At 43.7% G+C, this 17,475-nt stretch overlaps 2 protein-coding genes across 2 annotated transcripts; both read right to left on the reverse strand.

Annotated features, from left to right (window-relative positions):
- Positions 1 to 2,923: 2,923 nt before the first annotated feature.
- On the reverse strand, positions 2,924 to 5,792 carry LOC117727705 (crooked neck-like protein 1). Its single transcript, XM_034528132.1, has 3 exons — positions 5,769 to 5,792; positions 3,603 to 3,851; positions 2,924 to 3,178 (listed from the first exon to the last, which is right to left on the reverse strand). Exons 2-3 carry the CDS (start codon positions 3,756 to 3,758, stop codon positions 2,924 to 2,926), a joined length of 411 nt encoding a protein of 136 aa, XP_034384023.1. The 5' UTR covers positions 3,759 to 3,851; positions 5,769 to 5,792.
- A 75-nt stretch (positions 5,793 to 5,867) lies between these two features.
- LOC117727706 (heterogeneous nuclear ribonucleoprotein Q-like) lies at positions 5,868 to 14,799 on the reverse strand (the record flags this gene model as incomplete). The annotated part of the gene is made up of 6 exons (XM_034528134.1): positions 14,643 to 14,799; positions 13,179 to 13,297; positions 12,841 to 13,062; positions 6,335 to 6,511; positions 6,049 to 6,184; positions 5,868 to 5,956 (listed from the first exon to the last, which is right to left on the reverse strand). Coding segments are annotated over exons 1-6 (900 nt in total), but the record flags the coding sequence as incomplete, so codon positions are not given.
- Positions 14,800 to 17,475: the final 2,676 nt, after the last annotated feature.

Below are 17,475 nucleotides of genomic sequence, written 5' to 3' on the forward strand. Positions count from 1 at the left end.
GATGTACTGCTCCATCGGGGTGTCTGGAGACGACATGGAGCACTGGATGGTGGCTGTGACCTCTTCTGCGATCATGTCCCTCAAGAGCTTTGCGCTGGGACTCTGGCCTTGGACGGTGACCCCCAGAGCAGCTTTAAAACAGTCTGTGACGCTGTTGCCCAGAGCCAACTTGATTATATCTTCTGTCACCACGTCTGTCGTCCAAAATGTTGGTAGGAAGTCTGTGGTCAAGGTCTTGATTATGTCCAAAAGCAGCTCCCTCAACGGGGCCATGTTGGTCTCTTCCATCTGGCCCTTTAACAGCAGTTCCAACTGATGATCTGTCAACTTCTCGAAGAAGGAAATGATCAGCGGGTAAATGGTTATGTCTGTTGGCATCTCCTCCATCTGTGCTGCCTGTGCTAGACTCATTGGGAAATATTAATGTAATAATTGTTTGAATTATTAATATCAATACTATGGTGGATTGTCTTGGATGAAGATCCTGCTATTCTTCTTTTTCTGGTCGTTTGCAAAAAACCTCTCAATAATGAATGTCTGTGCTAACTCTCCCTATGTAAGCAAAGCATTCTGGCTGCGCCCTCAATACACGGATCAAAGGACTGCCGAACGTCACCGAACGTCACAGAACGCCGTGACGTCACCGAACGTCACAGAACGCCGTGACGTCACAGAACGCCGCGACGTCACAGAACGCCGTGACGTCACAGAACGCCGTAGTCACGCGCCGAACCCAAACAAACAGCTGCGCTGCGTGCGCCGGTCTCGCGACAACTGATTCTCGTGATCTCACGTGAAATAACTTTTGTTTTTAATTTACTGTAAACTAATCAGATACATTGTTTTTTTTTGCAACGAACATTAATATTTAGCTCATGATATAGTTAATGTGTAATATATATATACTACTAACTTCAATAAATACTTGACAACACGCTCTGGTCGGTCTGAGGTGTCATACTTCGTTATCTGTGAGACCAGTTTCCTCTTCATTCAGCGTGTAAATGACACGAGACCGTTGTTTACACGTTAAAACCAGCTGGTCTTAATAAAAGAAGCTAACCCAACTTGAAGCGCATATAAAGTGGTAGTGTTTTGTAGTGTGGAACTGCAGCCACAATGACTCGTTGTCTCATCGCTTATGTTTTATATTCGACGGACTCTGTATTTCCGTAACGATATTCCGTTCCCCGTCGCCGTGCTCCGGTCAGGACCCACATGGAGGAGCTCCAGAGGAGCGGCTTGCTGCAGCTCTTCGGAGTTCATCAGCATTAACGTGATCCATCTTCATGAGGAACCTTTGACCCGAGAGCATCTGAACTACCGCTGAGCTATAGAATGTAGTGGGTCTTAATATAGTCATATTAACATCGTCAATAACGGCGTTTCCTTCGGTCTCGACCTCAATGCACGTAGCAGGTGTTGCAAGCACGTATTTGAGTTTGGTGGGTCTAAGGATGCGAGAAGAAAAGGCAGTCTGTGTCAGAATATATGGTATAAATATGACTATTTCCAATTTGCCAAGAAGTGAGCCCTAGAGAAGCTGTTGGAGGATGAGGGCCGAGAGCTTCTTCAGTGCCCTCTACAGGTCCAGATCTACAAAAGTCTGCCTTCAATCCCATCAGGACCAGACCCTGCAGCCTGGTGGTGGATGAAGCACCTTCAGACCCAGACCTGTGTGTCCAGGCCTCACCGACCCCATCTGAAGGTCTTCTCCTGTGCACATGCAGTCAGTCAGGAGAGGGGTCGCATGTTGCCAGAGAAGCCAAATATGCTCATATTTTGAAGCTGTATACAAAGTGTTTTGTATTTCTTTATATGTATTTAAGTTTAGTGTAAACTGTTGTTATTGTTCCTAGTTTGAAGTTAAAAAGTTTGAAGCCACGGGTTTTGCATTACTTATATTATACTTTTAAACGGTTAATATATTGTTCAGGTTTAAGAAAAATAAAGTGCTCTGGCAATTAAAAAAAAGAAGCTTTTCTTTAATGTCGTCAATCGTCGTTTTGTGTGTTTTTTTTTAAATGATCTTTTTTTAAAGCATCAGTTCAGGCACCGGTATCGGGAAAAAAAAACAAATGCTGCCCACCCCTACGTATTAGACGTGAATACATATTCAACACGTCAAACAGCCTTTAAAAGGCCAGTTCAGTCAACTTATAAATGAATAGAGTTATGCACAAAACAATACATTAAATAAATCCTTCTGCAAAAGGACCCGTTTTTATTTTCAAAGCTTTGAATTTAAAGTTTCAGAAGAAATATCTCAAAACATGGACAAATGAAAGAAAACTAAATCAAATGTATTTAGATGAACTGACCCATAAGTGTAAATATAAAGCCTCTTGTTTCACCATAAGGGGGCGCTGTTGCTCCAGAAGGAACCCTGACCTTGTTGTCTCCTGGTTGCAGACATGAGGAAAGCTTTGTCCAGAGACACGGAGAAGAAGTCCATCGTCCCGCTGCCGCACCCCGTCAGACCGGAGGACATCGAGTAGCGGTCGCCGTGGCTCCCTGCACCCTCATAACGTTATTATCATATTTAATATCACGGGCTATTCACGTTGTACATAGTCACGCTGTGACAGACCAGCTGTTGGTCCCAAAGAGGATCAATCACGGTTTCATTTCCTGTACATTCTCACGTTTTATTATGAAAAATTGATGTTTGTATAATGCAGAAAACACGTCGTACAATAAACACTCATCGGCTGCTTTTTGTAAAAAAGAAAAGAAAACAGGAACAGATGGGTAGAAAAATGGATCCAGAGCGGAGAGCTACTCTTTATCTTCCTCTCCACTCTTGCTCTCCTTCTCCTCCTCCTTTTTCTTCCCTCCATCATCACTGTCACTGCTGCTGCCTTCGTCGTCCCGATCGGCGCCCGTCGTCTCCGTTTCCTCGGCGTTTCTCTCCGGCCGGTTCTCAGGAGCGGCCGGCGGGTTCGTCCGTCTCTTCGGCCTCCTCGGGACTTTTCTCGCCCCCGTCGCCGTTTTCTTCGCCCTCGTTTCCTCCGTCCTCGTCTCCTCTGTCCTCGTTTCCTCCGTCCTCGTCGCCGTCCTCGTCCACCATCTGCTGCCTCTTCCACATCTTGGCCATGGCCAGCAGCTTGAGGTTGGGCTGGTTGGCGGCGTCCTCTGGGAAGATGTAGTCGTAGTACTCCTCCCAGCCGGCGTCCGACTGGAAGAAGACGCCGAGGTTATTGCCAACGACGTTAAACCATCCAAACCGTTAAAAGGTTCATTTTCCTTTGATTAAATATATAAGTACAGCTTGTTTGATAGTATAGAGTACTTTTCTTTATGGGCGTGGACCAAACTCTAAAATCTTTGTTTCCCATCAGATCAAATCAAGAAGAAAACTTCAAACACATTTTATTTATCTTTTGAGTGACGCATAAAATAAAAAACATGAATATTTCTAAATATTTCTTGATTTGATTCACATTAGAAAACAAACTGGGAAACGTACAAATAAAATGAATCCACTTAATCATCGTCAATGAATCAAAGCTTTGTGTCCATAAATGTATTCATCAAACGGGTCAAAAGGTTTGTAGAGCGAGACTAATATAGAATATAAGAACGTATGAAGCGGTTCTTACCCCGTCCTCGGCCGTCAGCTTCCTCCTCTTCTTCACCTTGTCCGGCAGCAGCTTCCTCACCCTCTCCATCGAGCTCTCGGACCCGAACTCCCTCTCAAAGTCCCTCCAGGACTCCAGCAGCATCAGCCGCTCCTCCTTCTCCTCGCAGTTCCTCATGCCCTTGTTGGCCTCCTCCAAGATCTGCCGGCACTTCTGCAGCCGCTCGGAGCTGTTGATGGACAGCTCGTACTTGGCGTAGCTGATCCAGACCTGAGGAGGAGGAGGAAGAAGAGGAAGATAGGAAGTTCACTCGTGAAGTCATTCCTCTGAAGTCTATAGAAAAAAAAACTCTCCTGACCACCAGGGGGGGACTCTCCTGTGGTTGTATAGAAGTCTATGCTTCATGTGTTAAAGCTGCATTCTCTCCACTGACCACCAGGGGGCGACTCCTCTGGTTGTATAGAAGTCTATGCTTCATGTCTTAAAGCTGCATTCTCTCCACTGACCACCAGGGGGCGACTCCTCTGGTTGTATAGAAGTCTATGCTTCATGTGTTAAAGCTGCATTCTCTCTCCTGACCACCAGGGGGTGACTCCTCTGGTTGTATAGAAGTCTATGCTTCATGTGTTAAAGCTGCATTCTCTCTCCTGACCACCAGGCGGCGACTCCTCTGGTTGTATAGAAGTCTATGCTTCATGTGTTAAAGCTGCATTCTCTCCCCTGACCACCAGGGGGCGACTCCTCTGGTTGTATAGAAGTCTATGCTTCATGTGTTAAAGCTGCATTCTCTCCACTGACCACCAGGGGGCGACTCCTCTGGTTGTATAGAAGTCTATGCTTCATGTGTTAAAGCTGCATTCTCTCTCCTGACCACCAGGGGGCGACTCCTCTGGTTGTATAGAAGTCTATGCTTCATGTCTTAAAGCTGCATTCTCTCTCCTGACCACCAGGGGGCGACTCCTCTGGTTGTATAGAAGTCTATGCTTCATGTGTTAAAGCTGCATTCTCTACACTGACCACCAGGGGGCGACTCCTCTGGTTGTATAGAAGTCTATGCTTCATGTGTTAAAGCTGCATTCTCTCCTCCTGACCACCAGGGGGCGACTCCTCTGGTTGTATAGAAGTCTATGCTTCATGTGTTAAAGCTGCATTCTCTCTCACTGACCACCAGGGGGCGACTCCTCTGGTTGTATAGAAGTCTATGCTTCATGTGTTAAAGCTGCATTCTCTCTCCTGACCACCAGGGGGCGACTCCTCTGGTTGTATAGAAGTCTATGCTTCATGTGTTAAAGCTGCATTCTCTACACTGACCACCAGGGGGCGACTCCTCTGGTTGTATAGAAGTCTATGCTTCATGTGTTAAAGCTGCATTCTCCCTCCTGACCACCAGGGGGCGACTCCTCTGGTTGTATAGAAGTCTATGCTTCATGTGTTAAAGCTGCATTCTCTCTCCTGACCACTAAGGGGCGACTCCTCTGGTTGTATAGAAGTCTATGCTTCATGTGTTAAAGCTGCATTCTCTCCACTGACCACCAGGGGGCGACTCCTCTGGTTGTATAGAAGTCTATGCTTCATGTGTTAAAGCTGCATTCTCTCTCCTGACCACCAGGGGGCGACTCCTCTGGTTGTATAGAAGTCTATGCTTCATGTGTTAAAGCTGCATTCTCTCTTCTGACCACCAGGGGGTGACTCCTCTGGTTGTGTAGAAGTCTATGCTTCATGTGTTAAAGCTGCATTCTCTCTACTGACCACCAGGGGGTGACTCCTCTGGTTGTATAGAAGTCTATATTTCATGTGTTAAAGCTGCATTCTCTCTCCTGACCACCAGGGGGTGACTCCTCTGGTTGTATAGAAGTCTATGCTTCATGTGTTAAAGCTGCATTCTCTCTCCTGACCACCAGGGGGTGACTCCTCTGGTTGTATAGAAGTCTATGCTTCATGTGTTAAAGCTGCATTCTCTCTCCTGACCACCAGGGGGTGACTCCTCTGGTTGTATAGAAGTCTATGCTCCATCTGTTAAAGCTGCATTCTCTCTCCTGACCACCAGGGGGTGACTCCTCTGGTTGTATAGAAGTCTATGCTTCATGTGTTAAAGCTGCATTCTCTCTCCTGACCACCAGGGGGTGACTCCTCTGGTTGTATAGAAGTCTATGCTTCATGTCTTAAAGCTGCATTCTCTCTACTGACCACCAGGGGGCGACTCCTCTGGTTGTATAGAAGTCTATGCTTCTTGTGTTAAAGCTGCATTCTCTCCACTGACCACCAGGGGGCGACTCCTCTGGTTGTCTTGTGGTCTTCGTACTCCAGGAAGCAGAAGCCCCGGTTCTTCTTCTTGTCATCGGGTTGATGGTACAGTATGACGTCACTGAGGCCCTCTGCGAGGCGACGGTAACAAGAGATTCGTTTCAAACCCATAACGTGCATCTAGAAAATACATTTTAAAAACACACCGACTACATATTTTTACCTGTGACTTTAGCAAACTCCTCAACAATCTGCTCCTTTGTTTTACTCTTGGGAATGGAGCCAACGAATAGCCGGTTGTTGGCGACGGATATACACACCCCGATGTGCTTGTTGGGGCGAATCTCGTGATTATTGCACTACGAGAAAGAGAAAGAAAATACACACACACACACACACTTTAACGACAAAGAAATGCCTCCAACTTTTTTTAAAGAAAAAGAACATTTCCCAAAACAAATCTGATAAAGACAAAGAACAAGGGGAAAGTCGACTCTTGCTGAACCCACCAGCTTCACCGCCTCCTGGGCCGCTTCCTTCGTGCAGAAGGTGACGAAAGCGTAGCCCCTGTTCAGGCCGCTCAGCGGGTCCATCATTAGCCTCAGGTCCCAGATGGGCCCGGCCTTCTCAAAGAGAGGGACCAGTTCATCTTCAAACAAGTCGCGGGGAATCTTCCCGATAAATATCTAGGGAGAAAAGAGAATAAAAACATTTTTAAAGAGATATAACACGCATCACATTTACAGACTCCAACATCTCAGTGTGGTCGACAGCGCGTTTCAATGTGTTAAATGTGTTAAAAAGGTTAGTTGAATGTGGTGGCAGAGGTGTTCTGGTCTACTCATCGTAATCTCTCAGAGAAATACGCCCATCACATCTTCAAAAGGCTGATAAAAAAGTCCCAATACTCTCAAATATAATTCGCTTTAAAAGACAACAAAAAGGGGGCGCTAGTGAGCAAGATATGGAGTAAGACGCTAATTTCAGTGCTCCTGCAGAACCGACAATATTTTACATAAAAACAGCTACTATTTCAAGAATACCAGCCTCAAAGCTCACCGAGGACATCACAAAGGGGCCAACAGCTGACTTATGCAAGCTACATCATTTTTGAATGGCGGAAAAGCTTCAAAAATACAAATATAAATCCGGCGGTAGCTCATCACGGCCTACAAGAACCACGAGGCAGATCCCACCAGGTGACCCGGACCAACCCTCTCCCACCCGCAGTGAAAGCCCAGGTATGACCGAACGGATGAAAGCGGACATCTTATCTTCCCTGAAGGGAGAGATTTCCAAAATTATAAGAGAGGAACTCAAAAGTGCGCTAGCAGAAGATTTCAATTCACTCAAGTCTGAATTACAAGCGGTGCGGTCCGAAATTTCTAAAAACACGACCGCTATCCAAACAGAAGTAGACCACATGAAAGCCGACATACAAGACGTGAAGGGCGGCTTATCAACACGGTCCGACGAGGTGGCCGCACAAGAAGTTACGATAACCAGCCTTCAAAGACAGGTCACAACTCTAACAGACCGATGCGAGGATATGGAGGGGAGAATGAGACGGTGTAATATCCGGATAGCCGGCATTCAAGAACAACCGGATTCCAGCTCCCCTAACACAGTTGCCAAAGTTATTAAAGAAGTCCTGCAGCTGGACCGGGACATAAAGATCGACCGATCGCACCGCACAGCCGCCACCAGGAAACCAGGAGACCGGGAGAAACCACGAGTGATCATCGCTAAAGGACACAATGACGGAGATGCCGCAGAGATCCTAAGGAGAGCCCGAGAAAGAGCGCCGCTGGTCTACAACGGGAACCGGATCTCTATCTTCCCAGACTACACACCCAGCGTTGCTAAAGCCAGAGCCGCGTTCACGGACATACGGAGGACCCTGCGAGGAAGGAAAGGAGTCCGCTACGGCCTACTGTACCCGGCAAGACTCCGGATTTCGCACAACAACGAAGACGAGGAGTTTCTGGATCCCGGCAAAGCCACGGAGTATGTCCGGAAGAAAGTCATCCCATCTACTGAGGCCGCAGACTAAATGTATCCCCATCAGTACTGTTAACTGCAGTAAGGACTGACCAGTGAGTTCTGCAATTTCACATACTGGCACATCATTATTTTCTACTTTATTTTATATTCAAATATATATATTTTCAAGAGCTGCAGGGGCCTGAATGGCCATTACTCGACACTGTCCTTTTCTGTGTCGACTTTTCTTTTTCTTCTTACTTTCTCTATTCCTTATCTTAGCACACCCATAGCATAGTCATTTCTATCTCGACTGTGCACCGTTGCTGCTTGCCCTTAGTGGCTAAGGGACTAGGTCCCACCGGACTGTTGCTAATGTTAGCTAACAGCAGTCCAGACTGTTGCGTTCCCCTTGTTCTGATCCCACTGTTCCCTGGGGATCCTACATTGTTTATTAGAACAACAAGCTCATCATCCATTTTTCTTAAATACCCTCTTCTACCCCATCCCTATTGGTTTCATTATCTAGTCCAACTCTCCACACTCCACATAACAAGATACATGGCCCATGTGCTGGCTGTTGGCCTCTGCTTCCCATCTCTCTACACAAACTCCCAAAATATGAAAATTGAATACTTCACACAACGGACCCGCTAAAAGTGATAAGTTACAATGTCAAAGGCCTTCATAGCCCTGTTAAGAGAAAGAACATTCTACATCAGATGAAACAAGCCAACTGCCACATTGCATTCCTCCAGGAAACACATCTATCTGATGCTGAACATGAAAAGTTGAGACGGTCCTGGGCAGATAAAGTATATTACTCCTCACACCGATCGGGGAGAAAAAAGGGAGTATCCATACTCATACACAGACAAATTAATTTCACACAAACACTAGTACACAAAGACACAGAGGGGAGATATATCTTAGTTAACGGATTAATTGATGGCACAGAAGTATCCCTCATTAATGTATATGCACCTAACGAAGACGAGCCTGGCTTTATCAGGACATTGTTCAATAAGATCCTACAATATAGTACAGGGCTGCTACTGATGGGAGGAGACCTCAATTGTGTAATGTCACAACTAATGGACCGACAACCTGCCTCTAAAACTCCGCTCTCTAGAATGAGTAGAATGCTCAAATACCAATCCCAGGAGGCAGGCCTTGTAGATATATGGAGAAGCAAGTTCCCGAGAGGCAGGGATTTCACGTTCTACCCAAACAGACATACATCCTATTCACGGATCGATTATTTCTTTACCATGAAAGCAGAGCTACATAGGATAGTGGACATTGACATTCTTCCTATAACTATATCCGACCACGCACCCGTGGCATTAAAATGGGACATCGGCCAAAGACCAACCTCTAAACAATGGAGACTTAATGCATCTCTCCTTAATGATAAAGCATGTACCTCCTTTATTACAGCAGAACTCAAGGAATACTTGGATATCAATACCTTGGAGGAAACAACACCTCTTATACTCTGGGATTGTGCCAAAGCATACATCAGAGGACGTATTATTTCATTCACCTCTGCTAAGAGAAGAGGAAAAGAGTCCAAACAGAAAGAATTGGAAGATAAAATAAAAGACTTAGAACATAAACATAAACAATCTGCATCAGCCAATCTCCTAAATGACCTCAAGTCAACCCGAAGAGAGCTCAACAGCCTACTATCAGATCAAATTGAGGGAAGTTTAAGATTCACGAACCAAAGATACTATGAACACGGTAACAAAGCAAGCAGATTACTAGCATTTGGATTAAGAAAAAAACAATCATCTAATACAGTACAGAAAATTAAATCAAAAGAAACTTTTGTTACAAAACCAGATAAAATAGCAGAATCCTTCGCAGAGTTTTACAAATCCTTATACAAAAATACAGATACCTGCTCTGATAATGCAAAACTTACAGAGTTCTTAAATCCTATAAAATGAACTGAACTGACAGAATCAGCAGCCAAGGAATTAGAGAAGCCTATTGAGGAATGGGAGATCAAACAGGTGATCTCAACACTCAAAAATAATAAAAGCCCAGGACCGGATGGATATATTAATGAATTTTATAAAACCTTCAAGGATATGTTATCACCACTGTTGCTGAAAGCATACCACCATGCATTAGAATCTAAAACCATGGCACCATCTTGGGCTGAGGCAACTATAGTGGTAATTCATAAAGAAGGAAAAGACCCCACAGAGTGCCAATCATATAGATATCACTGCTGAATGGGGACCTGCGCATTCTAACAGCAATCCTAGCAAGAAGAGTCAATCATATAATCACTAAAATCATCCATCCTGATCAGACGGGATTTATCACTGGAAGATACTATGGTGATAACTTACGACGCTTATTAAACATAATATCCCATCAAAAAGAAGAGAAAGTAGAAGCTATGATTTTGTCTCTAGATGCTCAAAAAGCATTTGACCGGGTATCGTGGCATTATCTATTTCAAACACTAAAAAGATTCAAATTTGGCCCCAACTTCTTGAATTGGATACAAACACTATATTCGTCACCACAAGCAGCTGTTAAAGTGAATGGATACAGATCACAAAGATTCACATTGGAACGCGGCTGCAGACAAGGCTCCCTTTATCCCCCCTGCTGTTTGCAATTAGTATCGAACCCCTAGCCCAGCTTATCAGAGATGATAATAAAAGGAACTGTAATACATAAAGAGGATCATAAAATATCCCTGTATGCTGATGATGTATTATTATATCTGACGCAACCTGCATCAACAATACCACATCTAAAGGAACTCATCTCACAGTATGGATACTACTCTGGATATAAAAGGTAAATGTGGAGAAAACAGAGGCTATGGATATCAATGGAAACATGTCAAGAAATGTAAAACTCCAAAGTGGATTTAAATGGCCGAATGACGGTATAAAGTACCTTGGTATATACATCCCCTCATCGCTACAGGAGTTATATGAGGCCAGTTATAGTAGAATGATTGGGTGCATTGACAGTGACCTGGAACGATGGTCTACGCTCCCTTTGTCCCAGCTTGGTCGTGTTGAAAGTATTCACATGAATGTCCTGCCCAGACTTCTCTACTTATTTCAGATGCTACCTATAGAAATTCCAAAATCTAGTTTTGATAACCTGGATAAAATCATTTCTAAATTTATCTGGCAAAAAAAGCGTCCTAGAATTAGACTTAAAACATTACAGCTCTCTAAACTAAATGGAGGCCTTAAACTCCCAAACTTAAAATATTACTTCTGGGCTGCACAAATGAAACCTCTGATAGTGTGGATTCAGAATGGCACATACACTCGCTGGCTTAATATTGAGAAAAACATATGCCCAGAGCCCTTACAAGTCTTGCCTTTTTCAGATGCGCCCGTAAAAGAAGTGGCAGAGTGGACTAAGATTACTCTTAAAATCTGGAACAAAATACAGACAGCTTTTGGGCTTCCAAAATGTATTTCATTACTAACGAGCATCGGATCTATGAAGACCTTCACACCCAACGATCTGGATACGGCTTTAGAAAGTGGTCAGACATGGGACTGGCTCACCTGCACCAGTTATTTAATGAGGATAACCTCAAGACATTCGAGCAGCTGAAAAAAGATTTTGATCTTCCCAAAACCGATTTCTACAGGTTCCTACAATTAAGAACTTTTCTAACAACACACAAAGAGTGGGGAAAGCTTGTGAAACGTACACCCCTAGAAAGGTTTTTAATCGAGATACAGATGGGGAATGAAGATAAGAAAACAATAAGTAAATTATATAGCATATTTCTATCTATGAATCTACATAATTCCCAACAGATAAAGCAGAGATGGGAAGCGGAAATGAACACGATCATTCCACAGAATAACTGGGAGGAAATGTGCACAGAGGCACACCTAGTTACAAACTCAAACACCTGGAGAGAATTTAAATGGAAAATAATCACCAGATTCTTCAGAACACCAGAAATAGTAGCTAAGATGGGCCAACACATTCCAACCTGTGTTGGCGGAACTGTGGAAGCGCTGCCAATCATACACATATATTCTGGCTATGCCCTAAATTAAATACATACTGGAGAGAAGTCTTTGATGCCCTCAAAGAAATCTTCCAACAGGACATCCAACAAGACCCCACAGTAGCACTATTGGGAGCGATACCTGAAGGCCTGGATGGGAGGGCCAAAAAATACCTCCTAAACATATTACTCACAGCAGCATTGAAGGGTATAACCATCAGATGGTTAAAACCGGATCCCCCAACATACGACTTATGGATCCAAAAAGTATGGGACATCTATCAAATGGAGCGAATCACATATTCATTAAGGCTCCAGAAGCCTATCTTTACCAAACGATGGGGTCCTGTCGCAGCATTGTTACTACAATGATTGTCATTACTGAATGTTGCTCGGCCCTCTGGTTGAACTGCTCTTGTTAACTGTCTCTGGGCACACACACATCATACACAATCCTCTATGAAAAGCATATATAGCACATACACTCAGGAGTGGACAATCATTATTCAAATTAATTATTTTATTTCATTTGTATTTAATTTCTATTTTATGCAATCTTTTCATTATTCTCATTTCTCCTCTTCTTTTCTTTCTTGGAATGATCACCTTTGATGTTTGTTGTTCTTTATGTCTTGTACACTGTACCTGAATATCATGTGAACCAAGACATACAACTGAAAAATTGACAGGAAGCGACTGTATGAAAATACATATTGTTTGTTGTTGAAAACTAAATTAAAAAAAAGTGAGTTCAAAAAAAAAAGACAACAAAAAAAATCAAAATGTGAAAAGGTGTGAAATCTGAAACTAATGGAAACCTTTAACTTTCTGCTTGAAACAATAAATCGATTGATCAAAATAGTTGCCGACTACTTCACCGCTAACCGACCCTCAGTTTAATACAAACAGTCGGTGTGAACGAGAAGTGAAGTCAGCTGTTGACACGGTTACTTACAACCCGTCTGTGGCTCAGTTAAAAAGACGTGTTCATGTCCTCTGGACACGCCGGCGTACCTCTGTTCCCACGTTGGGTTGGGCCCCCGAGTACACCGGCTCCGGCGGGGGTCCGCCATACTTCCGTTGGCCCGTTGTTACGTCGAGTGTGTAGTCTGTTCTGTCCAGGAGCTCCTTGATTTTGGCCTCATCTGGTCCTTTCGTGGAATCTGAAACTTTGGTCCCTTGTTTCTCCCTCTGCCTGTAAGTCTTCATCACCCCACAGAGAAAGGCACTTTTGTTCTGGGAGAGAGAGACGCACCGAAGGGGTTTACCTACTTTTTATAGGAGCCAAACAACCTTTTTAAAGAGTTATTGTACGCAAAGACCCCGCTCGTCCTCCAGAGGAGTGGACTCACTTGCACGTGTGACAGATCGCTCTCTTTGAACTGGACCAGCACCTGCAGGGCTCCCTCCTCATTGAACTCTTTCAAAGCTTCAAGAGCTCTTTCGTCGAGGTCGCTGTGAGCTACGAGGCCTGACGAGCACCAGAAGAACAGAGACGGCCGGGCGGTTACAGGTTAGTGCCGACAAACAGGCGCATGAGACGCATGCTGCACGAGAGGGACTTCATCATAATAACAATAATAATACAGTTTTACAAGAAGGAACTAAGTGATTCCAAGATTCATCGTTTAAAAACAGTCTCCTAAGACTAGAGTGCAAGAGCATCAAACAAAACACGCGGAACTAATAATTATTTTTCATTCTTTATTTACCTCCAGATGATTTTATATATTTAATCATTTGGTGTGCATCTCGTAAAAAAAGAGGTTAGAAAACAGTGAAAATCACACATCAAGTTCTTGTTTTGTCCAAAACCTGAAGACATGCAGATGATTGGATGAGTTTTAAAAGACAGTAACATTAAGAAAATCTCAGTTTATTGACCCCGGCACAAATGGACAAAAGATTTGTATTTAATTATTTATTTCCGTACGGGAGTGGACTCGTTAAGAGACGTAGATTATAGCTGCAGAAGAACTTATCGATTTACTATTATTAGCCAATTATACAACAGAAGGCGCTTCCAGGTAACCTTTGTTTTTAAGCCATCAGGTCTGCCGAGATATATTTTTTATCTTGGAGTCAACAACGTTTACTCCGTCTCTCAATAGTAAGTAGAATAGCACATTTTGAGGTACTTGTACTTTACTTGAGTATTTCCATTTGATGGTACTTTTTCTTCTCCTTCTACTCCACTAAATGCATCTAATATGTTTTAGTTACTTTGCAGATATAGATAATAAACACAAAATACGAATGAGGAAATAAATGTGTTCTTTCAGAATATAGAAGATACACATCAATATTTTAAAAAGTAATTAAAAATCATCAGCTGCAACATTATTAAAGTGACAAACACGTTACAAAATCAATAATTATATTCCTATAATGTAATGTACACCATTAAGAAAACCTCTGCATATTAGTACTATTATATACAGGTATTGGCATATAGCATTTTTTTTTTTTGTATGTATAAATGCTGTTGTAAAGAAACTATTTTGTGTTAAAGGTTAGCAGGACAGAGTATTTGTACATGGAGGTACAGGATAGAATAATACAGACTTACAATAGCTACAAAAAAATTAAATATCATTATATTCTAACACAGCAAACAAAATAGTGCAAATATATGAGCACTACTTTTTCCATTGGTGCCAATCAAATACTAAATAATTAGAAAAGCCTAAACTACAGGTACGATGACAACAGGCAGGACACACCTTTCTCCAAGCAGGTGAAGGCAAGATACACCTGGACACACACACACACACACACACACACACACACACACACACACACACACACACACTCACCTGCTACGTAGAGCTCGTCCAGCTTCTCGGCCACGTTCTGAGGGAGGCCGGCCTCCAGCAGAGCTGCGAAGTGTTCGGAGCGGCTCACCTCCGGGGTGTCAATGGGTTCCTCCGGGCCGTTCCCGTTTACCTGTTCCATGGCCATGTCTGCAGACATCTGGGCACCGGAGGGGAATGCAGGGACGTCAACAACGTCAACAACAACAACATATTGGGTGGGCGGGTCTGAATGTATTGTAAGTTTGAATATTGCAGAAGCTCCTTAGATCATCTACTCATTAAATATGTAGATGCGTGGATAACATGTACAATTTATAGATAGAAAATACAACATGTGTGTCTGCACACGCGCACACACACACACACACACACACACCAACTTTACAGCGTGACACCTAACAGGCAACGGCCACTATACCCACTATACCCACTATACCCACTACTCCCACTATACCCACTACTCCCACTATACCCACTACACCCACTATACCCACTACACCCACTATACCCACTACTCCCACTATACCCACTACACCCACTATACCCACTACACCCACTATACCCACTACTCCCACTATTCCCACTATACCCACTACAGCCACTATACCCACTACACCCACTATACCCACTACACCCACTATACCCACTACTCCCACTATACCCACTACAGCCACTATTATACCCACTACAGCCACTACACCCAGTATACCCACTACACCCACTACAGCCACTACAGCCACTGTACCCACTATACCCACTATACCCACTACACCCACTACAGCCACTACAGCCACTGTACCCACTATACCCACTATACCCACTACAGCCACTATACCCACTATAACCACTATACCCACTACAGCCACTATACCCACTATAACCACTATACCCACTACAGCCACTATACCCACTACTCCCACTATACCCACTACTCCCACTATACCCACTATACCCACTACACCCACTACAGCCACTACAGCCACTATACCCACTATACCCACTATACCCACTACAGCCACTATACCCACTATACCCACTATACCCACTACACCCACTACAGCCACTACAGCCACTACAGCCACTATACCCACTATAACCACTATACCCACTACAGCCACTATACCCACTATAACCACTATACCCACTACAGCCACTATACCCACTACTCCCACTATACCCACTACTCCCACTACACCCACTACAGCCACTACAGCCACTATACCCACTATACCCACTATACCCACTACAGCCACTATACCCACTATAACCACTATACCCACTACAGCCACTATACCCACTACTCCCACTATACCCACTACTCCCACTATACCCACTACAGCCACTACTCCCACTATATAGATATAGAGCCATTATGTCATCAGCTAATTATTACAATTAGGTCATGACATAATGGCTTGTTGCAAAAAAAAAAATATTATTATTATCATCTGAAAAAAAGTACAAAATATACTTTGATTTCAGGGGTCTCTCCCTGCGGAAAAAAATAGGTCTAACCCTAAATACTTCTTTTTTTTCGCGATGCCTCCTGCCTCTGTGGCCCTGCCTCCTGCCTCTGTGGCCCTGCCTCCTGCCTCTGTGGCCCTGCCTCCTGCCATTGGCCCTGCTGATGCCCCCCTCCCTCACCTCTCTTCCACCCTATTTCATGGATCGTGGAGGTCTGGATCGTGGTCCATGCCTTCTACTCATTATTCATCATTTCTGTCCTAGTCATTAAATGTGTTTAACTCTGTAACTCTGTTCATCTGTACACATGACATCTATTGCTTCTGTCCATCCGGGGAGAGGGATCCTCCTCTGTTGCTCTCCTGAAGGGTTCTTCCCTTTTTCCCTTAGAATTTCTTTTTCTTTTTTTGGGGGAGTTTTTCTTGATCTGATGTGAGGTCAAAGGTCAGGGATGGCCATGTATGTGTAAAAATGTAAAGCCCTCTGAGGCAAATTTATAATTTGGAACCAGATCATTGGGCTATACAAAATAAACTTAATTTAATTGAATGTAGACCTCCACTGGTCTACGTCCCTCTCTGATGAAGTGAGAAAGGATTGGAACTCTTTGGCGTAATCAGATGTTTCAAACCGGATCACCCGGAGAAAACCCTAAACGTTACGCGTTAGCTACAGACCTAGTCCTTTAGATTCAACATCAGTACCCTCTGATGAATCAGAGAACCAAGAAGAGGACTGTTTTTTTTTTGTTGAGATGTTGTTGGTTCATCTGACTCCTCTAGAGCTTCTCCCTGGATCAACCAGAGTTAACCCTAAACGTTACGCGTTAGCTACAGACCTAGTCCTTTAGATTCAACATCTGGTGAGTCCTCTTCTTGGTTCTCTGATTCATCAGAGGGTACTGCTTTTACTAACTCCGCTGGTTCTGGTTCCTGTTCTGTTTTTTTTTTGTTGAGATGTTGTTGGTTCATCTGACTCCTCTAGAGCTTCTCCCTGGATCAACCAGAGTTAACCCTAAACGTTACGCGTTAGCTACCGACCTAGTCCTTTAGATTCAACATCAGTACCCTCTGATGAATCAGAGAACCAAGAAGAGGACTGTTTTTTTTTTTGTTGAGATGTTGTTGGTTCATCTGACTCCTCTAGAGCTTCTCCCTGGATCAACCAGAGTTAACCCTAAACGTTACGCGTTAGCTACAGACCTAGTCCTTTAGATTCAACATCTGGTGAGTCCTCTTCTTGGTTCTCTTATTCATCAGAGGGTACTGCTTTTACTAACTCGGCTGGTTCTGGTTCCTGTTCTGTTTTTTTTAGTTGACAAAAAAAAAACAGAACAGGAACCAGAACCAGCGGAGTTAGTAAAAGCAGT

Source organism: Cyclopterus lumpus, chromosome 24 (genome assembly GCF_009769545.1).
Source record: "Cyclopterus lumpus isolate fCycLum1 chromosome 24, fCycLum1.pri, whole genome shotgun sequence".
Classification (NCBI taxonomy): Eukaryota; Metazoa; Chordata; class Actinopteri; order Perciformes; family Cyclopteridae; genus Cyclopterus; species Cyclopterus lumpus.

Excerpts from the sequence above, each read along its gene's own strand:
- LOC117727705 (XM_034528132.1), bottom strand. The coding sequence starts at position 3,758 with ATGAGGAACTGCGAGGAGAAGGAGGAGCGGCTGATGCTGCTGGAGTCC. Across the intron at positions 3,179-3,602 it reads AGCTGACGGCCGAGGACGGG|TCGGACGCCGGCTGGGAGGA; the intron begins GTAAGAACCGCT and ends GTCTTCTTCCAG.